The following is a 19,706-nucleotide window of genomic DNA, read 5'->3' on the forward strand; positions in this document are numbered from 1 at the left end:
AGAACTGCTGATGCAATCTGCGAAAGGGTAGGGGAAGGTGGGCTGCAGAAACAAATTGTCTTGCCCTGGGTCCAAATGCTGAGTTACAGCCTGGACTACATCTCCCATCCTTTCTTCTGAATCATCTCCCATGGTTTCTTCTGAGGCATAAGTGAATTTTACTGGCAAATGTAGATGTCAGAAAGAGCTTTACAAGGTATGGTAAGGAGAAACCGTATTTATTGCTCTATATCTGCTGCACAACTCTGATGAGATGTTGCTGGATGTCTTGCAGGACTTGGGCTTGAATTGGTTGCTGTGCTGTATGTAATGAGTGGACTTGCTGTGGCTGGAGCTGCAAGAGTTGATGTGTCAGGGCTAGAAAGGTGCATCAGCTGGTAGCACAGTCACCGTGAAGGGTGAGGGAACTATGCTGAATAGGTGACATCCCCAGACCTGGAGTGGGATGGAAAACAGGGCTTAGGGAAGCACAGACCTCCCAAAGACTATTTTGTACAGCCTCCTCTGTTGTAACAGGATTCTGCTAAGGTTTTATGTCTTCTCCAGAAATTTACAGGGTCTGTTTTCTGCTCCTCTCCCTCCCACCTGAAAGCTACCGTCTCAGCACAACCCAACTGAAACCCCAGAGGGAAACAGCTCAACTAACAGTTGCCCACTTACCATGGGTTGTCTAACTCTAGCTCTGAGGTTAAAAAAATTTTTTTGGTATATCCAGAAAGGGCCAGAGCTGATATCCATGAGGGATTTTGATTCAAAGCGGTTAGAATAAAAGAGGTGTAAATACTGATAAATGATCCTCTTCATTTTTTTTTTTATCTCTCACAAAACAGAAAAAAAATGGCACAGACTCAATTTCTATAATGTTCTGTTTTCGTCTGTAAGAAGAAAATTTTCAAGCTTAGGTGCCAAAAGCAGGAAAATTAGATCTGTATTTAGACAGTTAAATAAGAGGCTCAATTTTCAAAGGTACCAATACCCTGTATTTCTAATTGCTACCAGAAGAGACTGAAATCTTACTTTACTTTTAAAAGGGTATTTTCCAACTCCAAAAAGAAAACTTTTTTATTTGCAAAGCATTTCCACAGAAAATGTCCATCAGGGGATGAGGGACAGAAGCCCACTGAAAAACAACAGACATGTTTTTTCCTTTTAGAGTTCAACTCCTGGCAATAGGCAACCTAAATGGATTCAGTAGCAATGAAACTACATTGATCAAAGGTCTCATGCTCAGTTCTTCTTCCATTCCTCTGCAGTGAAGGGTTGAACTCAAGCTACAGCCAGTGAAAATTAGGAAATTACGGGACTTTCAATGCTTATGTTTGCCCTCAAACCTATTTCTTCACTTTGCTTTATGGTATGAGATTGTCTCTCCAGGCAGCTCTCTTTACTCCCAGTCTTAATCCACTCTCTCACAGTAATCCAACCCTGCACATACTGGCTCAACTCCATTTATCCATCCAAAACAGGAGGTACTGTGTGCAAGACTGGACACCATGGGGAAACTGTGGTGTCTGTGAGAGGATAAGGTAGTGGGGCAGCCAGAAAATTGTGTCCCAAGCTTTCATGGAAGATGCTCCCAAATCCCATCAAAAGGATAAGAAAATCTCAGTTTAAACTTTCTTTCAAATTCATTCTTCCCTGCATACAACCTATCTTCTGCTGACATCTAGTCCCTTTCCTGAGCTTAGTACATCCTGAGCTTAGTATATCCCTACCTGCTCCATATGTTGAAAGTATAAATCCATTATTATATAAACTTTATTATAATGGTGATCTCTTTAGTTCTCAGTACAGACAGGGATGTTGTCCATGTCATTGGAGTGCGAGCTTCAGGATTTGACCCTGACTGGACCAAATCATGAGAGAAGTTGGATTAGGTCTGGCATTAAGAACTTCCCACCATTTCTCCCCAGATGCCAAGACCCAAGTTTGACACTGATGGAAAACCAGATGCACTTAGATAACGTAATGCATGGTGGAATGGCTATCAGTGTCAGAAAGCGAAAGAAAATACAACCCAAAATTCTGAGGGAAAATGGACATGCATAATGAGCCACTGAAAACCAGTCTGGTGCTGGAATGAAGAATAACATTGTCTGGAGAAGAGCTGTCATCTAGAGACTGGTGATCTTCGTCCTCTTGTCCTCCTGAGAAAGCTCTGAGACATGCTAGCAAAGCCATGTGGGAAATATTTCCAGTGTCAACCCTCCATGCCAGTGGATAAACAGAGGGCTTTAGTCCCCAGGGGCTGTCCATCAGCTTTGACGCCATTCCACCAACACTATGATTTACTAAAAGAAAAACAAGTTTGGAAAGCAAATGCACAGACTTTCCAAGAAGGTCCCCAGCCACAAGGAATAAGATTCTTTGCCCCAGGATGCATTTTATGCTGCATTTATGCTCATGCCGACTTCGAGAGGACAGCCTCAATGCGCAGGGTATTGTGCAAACACTCAACAAGAGACATTCCTTTCTCAGAAAAGCTGGGCAGCCAGATCAAGGGCACCAAACCCGCTTTGCAGGGTGAAAGTTATTCAGGCAGCTGCTGCTTCTGGAAATGCAAACAAATTGGCACTGGTGTATAGCTGTTTTTACAGCATTGTGGTTATTCCCTAGTGTCTGGTACCTCTAATAACTTCATGGGATGAACCATGGGTCGTCATGACATGAAAGGGACTAAGGTGGCATTCAGGCCACTGAATGAGGTCGGTTGCCTTTGAAGATCCTCTTGCATTACACAAGTCAATGATAACGTAGCTCAGTTATTAAATATGGTCACCTTGATTATGCAGCAGGACACAGGCTGCTCTCCTTGTTATTAGAAAAAGTTTAGAAATGAACACAATATCACCATGTTATTAAGGAAAGGAGGAGGGAAGGAAAGCATTTCAGCAATAAAAATGTCAATCTCTGGTTTATTTAAAAAATATTAAAACAATGAGTTGCAAATGGGAAATCTAGAAAACTCCTTTGATAAATGTCAGTACTTTTAAATTAGGACAAAGGAATTAGAAAAATGGAGGCTTATGTTTAATTCACTTGAAAGCAAATTAAAGGGTTCGGCTTATGGATGAAAGAGAAAATTAGGTTATTTTTTTCCCAGAGAGTTACCAAGGCTACTGCAGCCCAGAGAAAACCACAGTTCAGCACACAGCTTGGCGAGCTGCTATTGACAGGGCTGTTTGCACATCTTAAGTGGATTTAGGAGAAGTGGTTCCATTTCAGGAGTCGGAAGCTGGACCAGACACTGTGTCACATCCTGGCAGGGACAGCACCTGGTTGGGTCTGTCTAATCCAGGGATTTTTCCCAAAATAGTCCTTCCTCCCCCACACTTTGCAAGGGAGGTGATGGTATGATGAATATAAAGCCCCCAGCAGCAGGATGTTTGTTTCTTAAGATGATCATGCACTTCTGCACCTTGGTGTGGTACCTCCAGCATTTTCACCCGGGCTAAATATCTGGTTTTAGAGAAACGTTGCCCCTCAGTCGATGTGTGTATGTCCATTACCAGTTTGTATTGCCATGGCTCAAGCTGGGAAGATTTCCAACAGAGAAATGGCTGAACAAGTGCCCTGTTTAAGGAAATCCTTACTTTCAGGTTCATGACTTTACATTTTGTACTATTTCATCCTGTTTCTGCTCATTCTCAAGATCTTCTCTCTGATATTCAGCTCCTCCCACATTTCATGGACATTTCTCAGCTTTGTTCCTCAACAGACTTCATTAACACTTCATTCCCACCTTGGGGGCCAAAATTGTTGTTGCAAACCTTAAACAAATCAATCACCAGACAGACTCAGGAGAAGCTCCACTAATAGATGTGCTCCCCCATCCAGCACTGTTCGATATCATTTCCCCGTTAGCCACTTCCTTACTTTTGACATGGTTCCCTCATCAAAGTCTGTCTTCTCTCACTGGAGTAAGGAGGTTACCCCATGGCACTGCATCCATTTTTCATTTAAAATTCAAAGAAGGGAGATTTTTCACATGCCCATTTTTTTCCTGCAAAAATTTATTTTATCCAAGAAAATACCAGGTTTGCATGCTACAATCTCTTAGCCATTCCCTATGTCTTTAGCGGCCCCTTTCCTCCGTATTGTTATAAAGCCCAGCAAAGTTCTGAGCAGCAACAAACATCTCTGATGTCTCCTGTATTATCTCTCTCTTTCAGATATAAGCCCTGTTTTTGCTGGTCCCCATTCCAGAGGCTGCACCTTGACTTGATTGTTTCTTTTTGTGTCCTTGCCCCCAGATCCGAAGTTGCACATGCTGGTCCTTGGAGATCTGGTGATGGAGAGTAGCCAGTCCTTCTGATACGGTGCTTTTGGGATAGAACTTCCCATTTCTCAGTGCATTGTCTTTCTCAGTATACTTTGCTCTTGCCACGCTCTTCAATATTTCATCTTAACTGAAAGCAAAGGTGAAATTTTATTTTTTCTTCCAAGGGATCTTACCTACTTTATGGGAGAACATATAACTGGATATCAGCCACAATCTCTTCCGTTATTTCACTGCATAATGTCTGCCCATCAGCATTTTCTTTTCAATGTATTCCATGACCAGACATATGAAGAGTACAGGGGGATCTGGGTCATGACATCACTCTGATTCCCTTTTCCCTTTGCTTACCTCACAATAATTGCAAACTGTGGCAGATTAATCCTGCTGTATCCCACCCAAGGCTTGATTGAACTCAGCAAGGTGAGGAGTATGATTTGCTGTGTTTATTGATGGTGTAACTCTGCAAGGTAGTGTGGTCCTCCAACTGACCTGGCTGGGAGCTCAAGCTTCCCAAGATCTCACCAAAGGAGCAGCGTTTGCAATACATACAAAGGTTCCCAAGGTCCTTGTTTTTTCCTGGAAAGTCAGTCTTGCTTGGCAATGAGTTTAAACACCCCACAGGTGCTGAGACTCTGAAGTCCTTTGAAGTATCAAGATCTTCCTAGAAAGGTTTCACAGCAGCCACAATTATTGTTCTTTTGTTTTGCTTTTTGTTTACTCCTAAATGGTAACAAGCAACTCTCCTTCTCTTCTGTCAGCTCAGTTAATAGGTTTGTGTGACATTATCCCAGAAGTTCAGCAACCAGAGTCCCAAAACACATCAGCAAGCAATAGAGAGGAGCAAGGGGAACACTTCCTAAACTGGCAAAGCCCAGCCAAATTTGCAATTCACAGCTCTTACACTCTCATCAACAGCTGATAAGACAGAGCCAAGCCCCTCCTCCTGCCCTCTCCTTAAAACCAGCAGCTACAAAACCTGACTAAAGAGGTGATGCAGGTATTACAACTGGTGCCCAAGCACAACAGACAAGGATGAACATTACAGTAGCTTTTCCAGAACAGGAAAAGGTTAATCTGTCTCTGACAGTGACCAGTAATGGATATCTAAGAAAGAGGATAAGAATGAGGACAGCACGGGGCAAAACCTTTCAAAATACTCCCCTAACCTCCAACCTTGCAGCTCTCGGAGTTCCTGAGCCACAGGTGAGGTCTCTGTATTAACAACCCTTGCTGGAGAGCTCTTCTGTGAGATTGGTTGATTTTTTTGGAACCATGTTAGCTTTTAACAGTCACAAAATCCTGTGTCAAGGCAACAACACACCAAAAATCCACTTTTCCCAATCAGTTTTGGATCTGCTTCCTTCTCATTTACTTTCCTGACCCTCACTCTGGTGTGGGATGAGGCAGAAGACAGGTGATCTCCATCTACCTTGCCCAAACACATCTCTGTCCTCTGCTCACACCTGCTGAAGAGACAAGGTAGTCAGGCTAAAGTCACTCCATCTGCAGAAGCTGGTCCACACCTTGGATCATATGGTATAGAGGAGGTGAGTGAGAATAACCTCTCACCTGACTCTGCAGGTGGAAATGTTTTTTCAAGGAAGTTGTTCGGGAAAGGTCTAACAGCATCAAAATCCCAGTGGCAAGTGTGCTATCACCTTTCATTGAAAACTGCTGCTGTGGCTCCATGTTGTCCCCCTGAAGGGCATCAAATGAGGGTTCTACAGGTGTATGTGCACAGGGAGGGGTGTCACCCAAGAACCTGTCCAGTAATCATCCTACTGCAGAACATCCCATGCTGGCTGATGCAGAAACATTCTCCTGTGCTTCCAGGAAAGGTGCCAGCCATCCCTTGGCCTCTGAGTTTATCCCCTCACTCCTTGAGCTTTAACACCTCCAGCAAAACCCTCCTATCTCTGATTCACCTCATTTGGGTGACCTCCTAATTTTTGCTCCTATAGAACAAGGTTTGGTCTGCCTTCCCTTGGTGCCCATCACTCCTTCCTCCCTCCCTAGGCCTGTCCAACTGGATTTGCCTTCATGGATGTTTTTCCTGGGCTAGACTTTCACATATTTCTGGTGAAGAAAAAACAGTTCATCCTTTTTCTTCCTGTTCCTGAACATCCTGGGCACAGCAGGTAGTGTATTCCTGTTTTGTTCTGCAGGTTGCTTTGGTAAACATTTCTCTTTGCACACAAGCTTTTGCTTAGGGCCCATATGCTTTGACCCTGAGAGGAAAATAGAGTCTGGTTTCAAAACTCAGATTATTGTTAAAGCGAAGAAGGGCTGGGTCTCTGGGTTTATACACAGCTGATGTGAGGGTGGATGGATTTCCAGAAGTTTTGAGTGATTATAACACAAACCTATCAATCATATCAGCAGTAGCAGGCTTTTTTGAAGCGACATCAAGGAAGCTTGTATAGCTGACCTGAAAGCGTGTTGCCTTTTTTTTTTGGCCTATCTTGGTCTAAATTTTGAGATTTTTCCAATTGACTCCAAACAGTGAAGTCTAGAAGTGTTTTGAGCAGGGATTACTCTGGTCTTTCCCAGTTTTGGAGACCAAGATAATCAGGGTGTGGGGCTTCTACCCCACCTCATACTGCTTGGTGCATCCTCCCCACGTCTGCCTGGCTTTTTCTGCTACCTCGGCAGAAGGTTCCGCAGATTCTCATATTTCCCACTCCACTTCTCTAGACGGTTTCTTTCTTTGTCTAAACCTCCCCATGTCTCCTGGCCAGCAGTGGTTTGTCTTGTCCCTTGTGTGTCACGGGCCAGGAGTCTGCCACCATTTCCCTGAGGGACATTTTGAAGGAAGAGACATTTGTGCATGGGTGTTGTCAATGGATGGATGGATGGATGGATGGATGGATATTCTGGAATGGTTCTGGCTGTTTTCCAACTTCCCTAAATTGCACAAATCCCTTAATCTCTCAGTCATCACTTCATTGTTCATAAAAAGAGACAGCTACAGCTCTCTTGCCTTGTTCCTATGGCTATTTTTGGTTTAAGGGATCATTTATTGTCACAGGAGTGTGCACGGTAGGGTCCTCCACAGCAATCTTGCTCAAGGAAGACAGACCAAAGTTGTGTTCCAGTTTCCATTGTAACCGGTTTCACTCTCACAAGAGCATTTCTTTTAATCAGCATATTTTATGTGCCTTCTCTGCCTGGTGATTTCTCAACGGACCTACCCAAACAATTCTTTCTTTCATTGCCTTTGCTAAATCTGTTGTCTGGAGCTCTGGGGAGCAGCTTCTCGGGATAGGTCTAACATGAGCAACAATGGGATATTTTTACACCTGACTGATCAATACCTTGATTCATTTATAAGGAAAGGTAGCAGGTAATTTTAGGAGGGATGTGTGTATGTGCATGGAAGGAGTGTTTTTTACTTAACTCTATTCATCTCAGTATCCACCCAGAGATCAGGAGAAAGCTCAGATCTGATAAATAAGGCAGCAAGGAACAATGATCCCTCTCTCTTCCCAGTATTTGCAGCATTTCTCTTCTGGATGGCTTTTCCCAGTGCATGGGTCCCCCCCTCATGAAAGTAATTACAGAAAAGGCAGGAAATGGCTCCCTGTTGGGATGGGTGATGGGGGTTGTCTATGCCTGGACTTTCCCACCCCAAAACCCCCTGCTATTTTTTTTTTCTTCAAACTTAGGAAGAAATGTTGTTTTCATGGCACTGATTCCTTGACAGCTTGTCCTTGTCCAGAGGGGGAGGTTGTAGCTTGTCCTTAGCCCAAGAGGGGCCATCAAGGCTGCCTTCACATTGTCTCCTTCAGCTCCAGCTGTGCAGATGGAGGAGGTTGATGCAGCTTCCCTGATTTGACCAAAAGGAAGGTTTTCCTGCTGCTCAGACCTCAACAAGGGGTCAAGACATTGTGCCAGGGGAAGTGAGTCCCCACATCCCTGCTCTCAGCACCCTTGTGTGAGGTGGGACACCGAGCCAAAACCATCCCTTCTTTAACATGGGGCTCTGGTCACGTCTCTTGGTCCAATGGCATCAGAATATCTCATTCCTGAGGAGAAGGCAGACATTTTCCAAGGAAAATATTTTTTTCATTTGTTAAAAAACCCACAAAACCTCACATGTGTTCCAGTGATATTATTTTTCCTGGGCTAATAGCTACTTCAAAAATAGAACACTAAAAAAGAATCTGCAAAATAATTAAAAATAATAATAAGCAGAAAAATCCAATCATTTCCCCAGTTTGCCAGCTAGATGTTTCAATTGCATCTCATAGTGATTTCATTTTGAAATTTGCTTAAACATAATCATACTCTTAAGAAGTAAAAAAACACCAGCTGAAGAGTAATGCTTTTTTTACTCTGAATGAGGTTTTATTAACACTTTCTTTTTCCCCACTGAGTAGCTCAGGAAATGCTCATTTTGGATGTGAAATACAGTTATTAAAGACATTCATTTATTTACAACTTTTCAGTTCTGACAGAGGACTAGAAAACTCACTAAATGAACAGCTCCAGACTGGAACATGGTAGAAACTTTCAAGAGGAGAGGAAGGCCAGGGGATCACACTTTCCCTTTGATTTGCCAAGAGGAAAACAAAACAAAACAAAACCAAAAACAAAAAACCACAAAAAACCAAACAAACCTAAAAGAAAAAGAAGTATTTTCTCAACTTCTTTATGCTTTATATATAGCATCTGCAAATCACTGTATGAATTATTTCCCTTCTCTGTTTTGGTCATGAAAAATAAAAATGTGCAATTCCTCTGGTTTTCTAGGAGAACTTGCTGGAGGATTAATGAAGTGATGCCACGAGAAAATGCAAGTTAAGAACCCTGAACAGCTCCAGTGAAAAAACCTTCAGAGAGCATTTAAATACCTGTTTAGCTAAAATACCTGAACCAGCAGTCAAGAAAAGCTCTTGCTGCAAATGTTCAAAAGCACTGTCTGAGCTTTCAGTGTAGAGAAAGTGCCCTGGTGCTTCTCTTAATCATCAGAGGAGCCTCTGTGTTAAGAAGAGAGACAGGGAAGGAGGGAAGGAAGGAAGGACGAGGAGAGGAGAGGGGAGGAAGGGATAGAAATTGAAAGGAAGGGGAGAGGAGAGGAAAGAGGAGAGGAGAGGAAAGAGGAGAGGAGAGGAAAGAGGAGAGGAAAGGACCTTTCCTGCAAGCCTGGGTTAGGAGGTCGAACAGAGGTGGCCGTGTTTACAGGTCATGGACTTGGGGATGAGGCTTCTTACTCTGCCAGTCAGTTAATTACTGGGTGAACCTGAAGACATCGCTCCCTGTTTTGTGTCTCAGCTACTCCATGCATGAAATGGAGGTAGTAGAAAAGGATGCTCGCTCATCATCATCAAGATTAAGAAGCCAGGCTCTGCTGCTTGGCTTCCTAAAAGAGGGTGACCCGCTGGGACATGGGGGTCAGTGGTGGGGAAGGCTGGGGGGTGGGAGAAGCACCAGGGGCCAGTGGCGAGGGACCTTTTTAGGTACTGGATGGGCCCAGTGCGCCGTGGGGAGGGAGGTGTGGGGGCCTCGATGGAAGCACATAACCTGAATTTACAGAGATGCTTTTTGGAGGAGATTTGGAAGGTGATGTTGTGGGAGATTAATAGAAGGGATGACGGCTGGGAGGGGTGGTAGGATGTGGCCCAAGACTTCGGGGCTGTGTCTCTGCTAGCAAACAGTCAAGACCAGGACACGGGTCCCAAGAGGATGGGGCTGGCGCTGTCACCCTGAGCGAGTCTGAAGCCGCAAGAGATGAGGGTTTGGGGGGGGTGGGGGTGCCGGGGGTGCAGCGGGGCAGGAAGAAGGACATCCCGGGGCTGGAAGAGGTGAAAGGGGCCGTGCCCCGGGGCGCCTCAGGCTCACCCAAGACGCAGGACCACGAGCTGCTCTCGGTTGGGGGAGTTCCCCCCCCCCTCCCTCCGCTTCCCCGGGGACAGGGATGCGGGGCCGGGGGGGGGGCGGGGAGGAGCGGGGCCGGGCCGCCAAGCCCCTCCCCGCGGAGTCTGGGCGGCGGAGAGGCGGGGGCGGCGGCGGAGGCAGCCCGGGGAAGGCGGCGAGGGGCTGCCCCGCCGCTCGGGCACGGCGGAGCCTCCGCCCGGCGGGTAGAAGTTTGGTGCTGAAAGAAGAGAGGGACCAAAAAAAAAAAAAAAATAATAAGAATAAAAGAATAAAAAATAAGCAAGGAAGTGCCTCCTCCGCAGCTGCCCCGGAGGGATGCGGCGAAGAGCGGCCGGAGGGAGCCCGGCTGCGGGCACGACCCGGGGCCGGAGCGGGGCTGAGCCGGGAGCGGTGTGAGCGATCGCCCCGGGGGGGCCGGGCCGGGGCGGCGGGGACGCCTCCCGCCCTGCCCAGCCTCCGCGCATCCTCCGAGCCGAGCCGAGCCGAGCCGGGCCGGGCCGGTCGGTCCGAGCCGTGCCGAGTGGGTGTGATCCGAGCCGTGGCCAGCGGTAGGATGAGGGGCATCCTCTACTTCTGCACGCTGATCCTCCTGGGTGAGTAGCGCGGCGGCACGGGGGCGGGGGGGGGGGGACAACTTTCTGCTGGGGAACATTCTTGCGGGGAAATTTTTTTTCTTGGAGGTCCTTTTATTTTTTCTTGGCGGTCCATTTTTTTTTTTTTTTTTTCTTGGAGGTCCATTTGTTTTTTCTTGCGGGGACATTTCGGCCACCCCCGGAGCACGGGAGGTGTCCCCCTCCCCAGCACCCTAGAAGCAGTGGCAAGCCCCGGGGGGAGCAGCACCCAGCTTTCTGTTGTCTCCTTTGCTCTGGACCTAAGCGCTGGGATCTTTCCTCCTTGTCACTCCGGAGAGTCCTGTTTGCCGCGGAAATGGCTAAATTTACCCCGGGCATTAAAGCACTTTTTGCTGGGGAAGGGGAGCTCGGAGGGATGTGTTCTCGGCGAGGGGCGGGGGGGGGACAGATTTTGCACGGCGCCGGGCAGCCCCACGGTGGTGCTGAAGCTGGAAAATGTCGGGGTTCGGGGCGGTGGGAGCGGGCTGGCAGCCCCAGCTCCGCGGATGTGCTGCGCAGCGCCGTGCACCGTGTCCTGAGCGCCGACCTGGGCTGTCCTCAGGGCTTTTTGTTCTGTTTTGTTTGTTTTGTTTTTTGCACCGGGAGCGGGGGGCTAAGGACCCCAGATGCCTCCCCCATCCCCCTGTCCGCTCTGAAGGCAGCCCTCGTCCTCTGTCGCGGCTGGGAGATGCTGTCCCCCCGTGGGATGCCGCCGAACCGGCGGGGGGGGGGCGGGGGGGGTTGTGAGCTGCAGCACCCCTGCTTTGAGCAGCCCTCTCGCATCCCGCTTCTCCCCAGCTGGGAGCTGGTTTTCCTCCGTGCCATTCCCGGGGCTCCCCGCACCCCTGGGCAGAGCCGTGCCCGGGGGCTGGCAGCTCCCTGCAGCGGGCAACCGCGGCTGGGAGCCGCCTCCCTGCCTGCTTTTGCCTGGTTGCAACCCACCAAGCTCCCCTTAGGGTATTTTTATTTTTTTTCTCCCCTCCCTGTGCTTCTTTGAGATAGCAAAGCCAAGAATGAGTCTGTACTTAAATAGCCCAGGAAAGGCTGTGGGGAGGCAGTGGGTAGGATGCGGCGGTCCTCTTCGGGTGGCCGCTGGGGGAGGAAAAGGTTTTGGGATGTATGGAAGTGGCTGGGACATCCCGGCACTGCTTCCTCCGCACCCCGAGCATCCCTCCTGCCAGCCCACCTCCTGGGGAAGACTCCGAGTCATTTTTTCCCTCGGTGGGGAAGGCTTTGTCAGAGCTCCAGGTAACTCCTCTCGCCGGCTCTCTCTGTCACTAGATGTCAGCAGCAGCAACTCTTGCAAGTCCCAAAGGCGGGGGGGGGGAGGCAGTTTCGACACCCCAAAAGGACCCATCTCTGACCAGGGAGTGCTTTGCTCCAAGGGTTGGGGGGAGCACCGGGAGCTGGACATGCCCCAGGTTGGGGCGGCTGCTGCCTCGCAGGGGCTGGAGCTGTGCCCTGGGCTGGGGAAGGTCTCAGCCTCCCTCCGAGCTGGGGATTTTTCCTGCAGGGCTCACAGGGCCTCTGGGTGGGAGTCCAGGTCTCTGCAGGATCCATTTTCCAAGTGCTTCACTGATTGACTGCCTGATTGACTGGCTGGTGGACTGATTGATTTTCTCTAGAGAAAGGGGACTTAAAGAAAAGAGCAAATGGCCAGCTCTCCACTGTCAGCAACACAATTGGGAATAGTGGGCAGGTGTTAAGGACACACTCATCACCTCCAGCCCAAGCCAGAGCAAAGCCATCAGCTAGTATTCATGTTTCGGCCTTCTGATCTCAGTGTCTCCAGAAGGACCTTTTAATCTCTGAACTGGCATTTGACCCTGCAGGCTCGGCATCATCCCAGCAGATGCCATTCAATGCCCTCAGCCTGCTCTCTAGATATTTTCTAGATGTTTGTGTTATGGATGGACAAGGGCTGCTCATTTCGAGGTGCCTGGGGAGATCCCCCGCAGGGATCGGAGGTGCTGGGGTGCCGGGCTGGAGAAGGCAGCCTCTACAACTGCCAGCGTGGCAATTCCCAGCTTCATCCACGCTGGCTGCACACCATGAGGGCTGCAGTGTGAAAGCCTTGCTTTTTGTGTGTCCCCCCCTGCCATATTTAGGATGATCCTGGGTGGAGGAGGCAGGGCTTGGAGAAATTGGGGCTCTCTGAGGTGGGACTAGGCATCGTCACCACCATCCAGCCTGGAGGGAGAGCTCCTGCTGCCTCTTCATACCCAGCTCCCTGGTGGCACAGGCCCAACCTACATAGTTGAACATCATTTTTATTTTCCTCAACCACTTTTCAGCCAGATCAGCTTCTTGACCCGTCTCAAACAGCAGCCACATGAATGCCAGTGCCAGTGGCAAGGACAGAACAGGAGCACGCAGCTGGGACCAGGGATGTGGCTTTGGGGAAGTTCATTGCTGCCGTAGCGTCCCCTGATATTTGCTTCGTGGTATTGGCTAGAAATCCTACCCACAGGACCGTGGTGAGGCATTCAGGAAGACTTTATGGAAAATCAATGCTCTAGAAAGCACTGATATACTTAAAGTATAATTTATTTTACAAGGACACTGGGTTACACTTGTAACCAGCCCCCAAAGCATTGCCCATCCCTTGTGCAGCTTTCAGAGGACACATCAGTCCCAGCACTAACACAATAATAATTAAAGGATGAGAACAAAAATCTGGTCTAGAGTTGAAAGCAGTAGTTTGCTACGAAGTCCCCATGGGACCAAGAGTAATTTCAGGATCCTGCCCTCCATCGCAATGGTCCAGAAATGGCATCTGGGCTGTCTTCTGCCCACAACTGCTGCATTTACCTGGCAAGTTTTACTGCACTTGGTCGTTAGTGTAATTTCTGGCATATGTTTCCCACAGGCTTTTCACAGATGCAATCAAACACAAGAGATTGTCTGGCGGCTTTTCACCTGGTTTGGGAACTCAGATCCCAGGGGGAGAGCAAAAATCTCTTGAAAAATGCGTCTGTGTGTATGAGAGAGGGAAATGCTCTTTAAATTAGTGCCTTTGTCAGTTCTGACAGGAGCAATCCGTTATTTGCATCAATAAGAATGTGATATTTATGCCTCTCTGTATTGGTGTGGAGGAGAAATAAAACTTCTCCCTCAACAGGCTGTCCTCAAACACTCTGCAAATTCCTCTGCAAGGATCTCACCACACCCAGAGAGTATTTTTTCCAGAGCTCTGGAGCCTTAGATAGTAATTACTGCTGGGTAAAAATTAGTACTAGTTAAGTCTAATAATTAGTATAAGTTACAGTGAATAGTGCTTTATTTTCCTTTTGGAGACAGAAATGTCTTCTCTGCTCTCCTGGCAATTTTCACAGACGACTTCTATTGTGCCTGAAATTTCCTTCATCATTTTCACACAAGACTTGTTCATTTTTATAACTTTCCACTTGGTCATTTTTAAACATGACTTTTAATGTCGTTAAGGTTTGCCACCTTTCGATAAAAATACTCTGCTACCAAGATATCCATGATTTCTTTTTCCCTCCAGTGGATTTTATATTCCTTTTGCTTCCTAACAAAAAAATGACCTCTTTCTTCGCAACCCAAAAGTGGAAGAGGACAAATTCAAAGGTAGTTCTGCTAAAACATTTTTTTTTTTTTTTAAAGGACACATTTCACTGAAAAAAAGGAACAAAACTATGAAAAGCTTGTTCCTGTCAATCTTCAGTTCAGTGCAGCTCCCTTGTTTCAAATGCATCTGTCAAAATCCCCTCTGGTAACACCTCCTGGCAATGAACTTCACGCCTGGATGGACTGATGGTGGGAGCTGTGTGACTGTGGGTGGGGGAGTAGGGCCGGGAAGACATTTCCACCACCTCATGTGGATTGCCTTCATCTCTTTTGGCCATCACAGCTGTAAAGGTTCAAATATGGGCATGTTGGGGCTGGACTCCTGGTGAAAGCAGAGTGCAAAATCATGGTTGAGAGGCTGAGGTGGACGAGAAGTGGAGCCATGGATGGGCATTATGTCCTGGAGATAGGAAAGGAGGAAAACCAAGTTTAGTGTGACTGGGTGGAAGGGTGTGTCCAGGGGTTGTGGTGGTCAAGGTGATGGAGAACAAGGACCCAGGACTGTCTTATGGAGAGCAGAAAGGGTTTCTGGAAGGTGAAGCCACCATTTGTCCTGGGTAAGGAGAACCTGGGACTACCACAGGGAAGAAAAATGAGCATACAGGAAGGATAGGTATCTTCTAAGGTCACATCACATTTAAATCACCTGTGACTCCTCCAGGATTTGGGACTAATAACAAGTGATGCCACAGCTGGCTGCTGCTGAGCTGTAGTGAGCTTGATAGGTGTTAAGAAAGGTTGTTATCTTCATGAATATTTCCAGGCATCTCTCTGCATCTTACTAGAGCTGAGTTGGTAAGAAGTCTACCCCAGCTGCTGATCTGCCTTGGGGGTCCTTCAGTCACTCAGCAGTGACACATCTTTCTCTGCCACTGGGAATGGCATCCCTGGAAGGTGCAGGGCATGGCCAGACCTCTGGTGTGTCCTCAGAGCCTGCTCATCTCCTGCACCCTCTGGTCCACCTGACTGGAGCTGTTGGGGGGACTGGGATTTAGCTGCCTGCAGCAGGTGGCTTGAAGGAATGAATGACTCCCAGAAATAGAGACTGAATAAACCTCTCCGGGGCCCTGGTCCACAGCTTGACTGTCCTCATAGGGAAAAAAGTGTTTCCCTGTATCCCATTGGATTAGATATATGTTCCCCAGCTCAGAATTGCCTTGGCCACATCTGGTCACTCCTGAGTCGCATCTCTTTTCACCTCCCTTCATGCGAATCCCTCTTCTTCCTCCACAGGCAGCTCCTCAGTGCACATGTTCCTCTTTCTGTCCAAAGCCATCTGGAAAGCAGTTTTCATGAAAGATGCAGTAAAAATAGTTGCGCTGTGGTTTTGATTTATTGAATCCAACTGGAAAATCCTGTCTGCAATACCTGCCCTCACTGAGGGCTTTGATAGCGTAATTAGCAGCACTCCCCACGCTACTGCTGACATATGGGTTAGGGGGTCATTTTGACACACAAGTGCAGGCAGCTGGTTTCAAGTTCATGGGTCCAGTTTATTGAGGAGAAGGGGATGGGGCAGGTTTTCTGGTGCTTCTTCCAAAAGGAGGATCAAATTGCTCATCTTTCATACATCACCAGGCTAAGCCATCTATTCTTTGCCCCCAGGGGGATGGCAGTCCACTGCGGGATGGGATTTTAAACAGGTCCAGATGTTAAAGGGCTGCGAGTGAAGACCTGAGAAACTGGTGGGTTTTGCTCTCCTCTGCTCTTCCTGTTACTTGTACAACAAAGAAAAAGGCCAAGCACATAATTCGAGTCAAGACTCAACTTTAATGTTTTTGTCTGAGCTGCAGGTCTTTAGCTGCAAGCGGTCTGTGCTGCAGACTGCCTTGCAGGAGGCGTTGTACACATGGGTTTCACATCTCTTCTGCCTCGAGGGAGTTTAGTGGCTAACGGCCGCAAAACCCACGAGGAGTAGGGGTGCCTGTGGGAAGTGCTCAACTCTTCAGATAGGCAGCAATGGGAGCATCTCTGGGAGTACCTGTCTGCATGATTTGAGGTCTCGGGAGGCTCAGAGCTGAACTGGACTCAGCAAATGCTCAGAACACATCTTGGGAGAGCTCCAGGGTGCCTTCAGAGATGGCGGATTGAACACAATCTCTGCAAAATAATCAGGTATTGCTTCTAGCTTTGCATCACACGAGGTTGGCTGATGCCTCTGCAGCAGCCACCTGGGAAATCCCATCATCCTTGATTAATCAGAGCAAAGGAAACACAGGGCAGCTACAGCCTCATGGGAAGGGAGCCTTCACTTGGATGATGGCTGTAAATTTTTTGGAGCAAACCTGGTGTCTGGGCCACCACTCGTTCAGAGTTCATGTGGTCCTGTCTCTGAGAATTTTACATAAACAGTCAAATCAATCGTAAAGGGTTTTGAATTTCTCAATTCATCTTCTTTTACTGTGGCAGCTTTTATTGAATGCTTTGATCAATTTTTTTTTCCCTCCTGCTGCCCATATTGGACCCTCCATAAGTATCAGCTCCACCATAATTATAACTTGAATTTCTTACTGTCCATCGGACATCTGCATCTCCCATAACTGGTGCCCAGGACCTGCAGAGTGGCTCCCAAAATGTTGGCTATAGATACAATGATTTGGCTTACAGCCAACCTGGCCCCTTCTTCAGACTTCCCCCGGAGAGAAAAGCCAGGAGGAAACTCATAGCTTCTCAGGGCTACCTGTCTCTATGACTTTGGATAAACAAGTCTTAATAACAGGCTAGCTATTTCTTCTGAGATTTTAACTTCCATGCATGTGAAGAAAAATGCATTTCCCCATGACAGCCTTCACGGCAATATCTCTCAGATATTGTACAGCTGACTCGGTTACCTGCAATCTGGAAATAGGTAGCAGATGTCTCTTGTAGCACCGTGCATTTTTTTTTTTCTTTGTTGCTGTCTGTGTTTTCCTTTGATGTTCAGTATGTACAGCAGAAGGCACCTTAAAAAGATGTCACAAGGCTTGAGGCGACATAAATCCATGCACACTGAATCTGCTGTAATAAAGGCTGCAGGTTAGGACGATGTGTTTGCCATCTACTAATGGAGAGGAGAGCAAACCAGCATGCTGAATTATTAGACAGGGCTTGGAATGAATCAAAGCCATTTGACCTGTTTGTGTAAAGCCCCAGACAAGGCTGAGTTTGCCTAAGTGCTTCCTCTGCACGGTGAGGAATTACACTCCTCCTTGCAAGGGTTAGTTGATTTGACACATGAGTTATAGCAATTTCACATAGGTCCTTTTTTTTTTTTTTTTTTTTCCCCCTTCCAAATCCGTTCGTTTTGTTTTTTCCTCTTGGTAAAAGAACATAAGCCAGTGAGGCTGCTTGAGAGACAAACTGCATGCCTTGGTCTGCCTGTCACAGCCACATCATCTTTTGGAGAGAGGGCACGGGCAGAGTCATCTCAGCTGAGTTTTCCTTCTAGTGTGGGAAAAAGTGCTCAGGGGTCGTGGTGCTCACAGCCTATAAATACCTTCAAGGTAATGTGAAGGAGTTGTTCTCCGCCTCGCAAGGAGCTGGAATGAAGAGGGACTCGAGCTGGGTGTTAGGAATAAAAGCTTTGCTTTCAGCCAGGACATCTGATTACTGAAAGGAAGGAAGAAGCGTAGGTTTCCCTTTGGGAAGATAATGGGATCACTTGGGAGCTTTTCAAGCTTTGTAGGCTTTAGTAAACCTTAAAGCCACAAGTAGTGTTGCCCAAAGGAACTCCTGAAAGGTGGTCAGGTGCCCCATTCCCAGAGAATTTCCTGGTTTTCCCTATTTGATTGGAAAGGTCATCTCCTTTTTGTGATGATTTAGGATGTTAATTGCAGGGATAAACTAAAGGAAATGTCCTGACACCCAGATGAGGAACCTCCTCTAGGATCCAGCCTTAGGGGGCTCTCCTGCTGTTTTGGGAAAAAGATCAGAAACTGCGTTAAACTTGTGACACACAACTTCTCTATCAGGGCCAGAAGGTGTGGGAAGGGAACAGCAGAGAAGGTCCCGACCAGAAGGTCTGGAGGCGAGAAACAGAGGAAAAACAACTCCTGAGAGGTTGGATAGAGGATGCAAATGAAACTTAATAGGAAATCCAGGAGCTGGGAGGAGGAAAGTGTAGGACCATAAAACTCTGAGAGTCTTTCTGGAGCTGGGGAAGCCCTAAGGGTTGGCTTCCCCCATCTGCAAAAGGTGATGTGAGTCTCCACAAGCGAAGTGCATGTGAAGTGACAGCTCGGGGACCCATCCGTCAGCGTGGAGTGTGGAGGCATACGCGCTGGGTAAAGCAGCTTCAGAGTTACCACCCTCCTGGGACTAATGCAAGGAAATTTATCTTCCTCTCCTGATATTGCTTCATTCTTCCTCCCTACAGACCCAGCCAGACCGATTCTTACTGTGTGCTGGAAAGCCTGTTAGTAATTAAGTACCTGACTCGAGGGGGTCCAGAGCTCTAGTTGAGTTCGTTATATGCTATCACATTACCAATAAGTTTTAATTATAATTGGAAGGACTAGAGCGAAAAACAAACTAACAAACGAACAAAAAAAGCCCAAATAAAAGAAATCCATTGAACTACCCCAAAAGTGCCTAATCTGCAGGTTGGATGTTGTCCCACGAGATGAGGAATTATGTCATCTGTTTCTGGGTGTCTCTCAGGTTTTGGAAAATGATGCAAAATCACTGCATCACGGTGTAAAATAAGGATATTTTTACGGTAGGGAAATTATTGTGAGGCAAAACCAGGAGACAGTGCAGCGTTTGACCTGGGGTGTTTGTGATTGTGTGAAGCAGCTAACTACAAGCTGGGATCAAAATTTCTCATCAGCATATTGGGAACAATGTGACTTTTAGCAGCACCTGCTGTGCACACAATCTACCGAGCTCTTATTTTGGTACTCAGGCAGGAACTGAATTCAAGTGCAGTAGCTGACTAATCTGGTCTGAAAATCTTCCCATATCCCCTACACAGGGATCAGTGATCCTGCTTTGCACCAGGATTAGAGATGTGCGCTGTTAAAAGAGAAGGGGCTGAATTCAGCGATGTACCACAGAGACGGGAGCAGCCATGGGGTGCAAAAAATAAAAGCCTCCGATAGAACAGCGGGCTGGAAAAGAGGAATTCATTCCCCCAGAAAAATACTGGGCTTTTTGTACAATTTGGCTTCCAAACAACAGTGACAAATCAGGAATTGTAAAAATTGCAATAAAAGATAGTGAGTGGAAAATAAAATACTTATTGAGGATAATTCCAGGGGAAGAAAAATGAGGACTAAAATAAAGCCTTAGATGTTTCTGTTCTGTTTTGCCTGCTTTTATTAAGAAAAACGGAAAATTATCTTCCTGGAGGGACCCGGACAGGAAGA

The 19,706-nt window shown here is 47.2% G+C and overlaps 1 protein-coding gene across 1 annotated transcript in view; it reads left to right on the plus strand.

The window, feature by feature from the left end:
- Positions 1 to 9,887: 9,887 nt before the first annotated feature.
- GFRA4 (GDNF family receptor alpha 4) overlaps positions 9,888 to 19,706 on the plus strand; it is a 78,019-nt gene continuing 68,200 nt past the window's right edge. Inside the window, exon 1 of the mRNA XM_074821776.1 lies at positions 9,888 to 10,752. Within this exon, the coding sequence (XP_074677877.1) occupies positions 10,200 to 10,752 (553 nt within the window). The 5' untranslated portion in view covers positions 9,888 to 10,199. The remainder of the gene's footprint in view (positions 10,753 to 19,706) is intronic.

This window comes from Strix aluco, chromosome 4 (genome assembly GCF_031877795.1).
Source record: "Strix aluco isolate bStrAlu1 chromosome 4, bStrAlu1.hap1, whole genome shotgun sequence".
Lineage (NCBI taxonomy): Eukaryota > Metazoa > Chordata > Aves > Strigiformes > Strigidae > Strix > Strix aluco.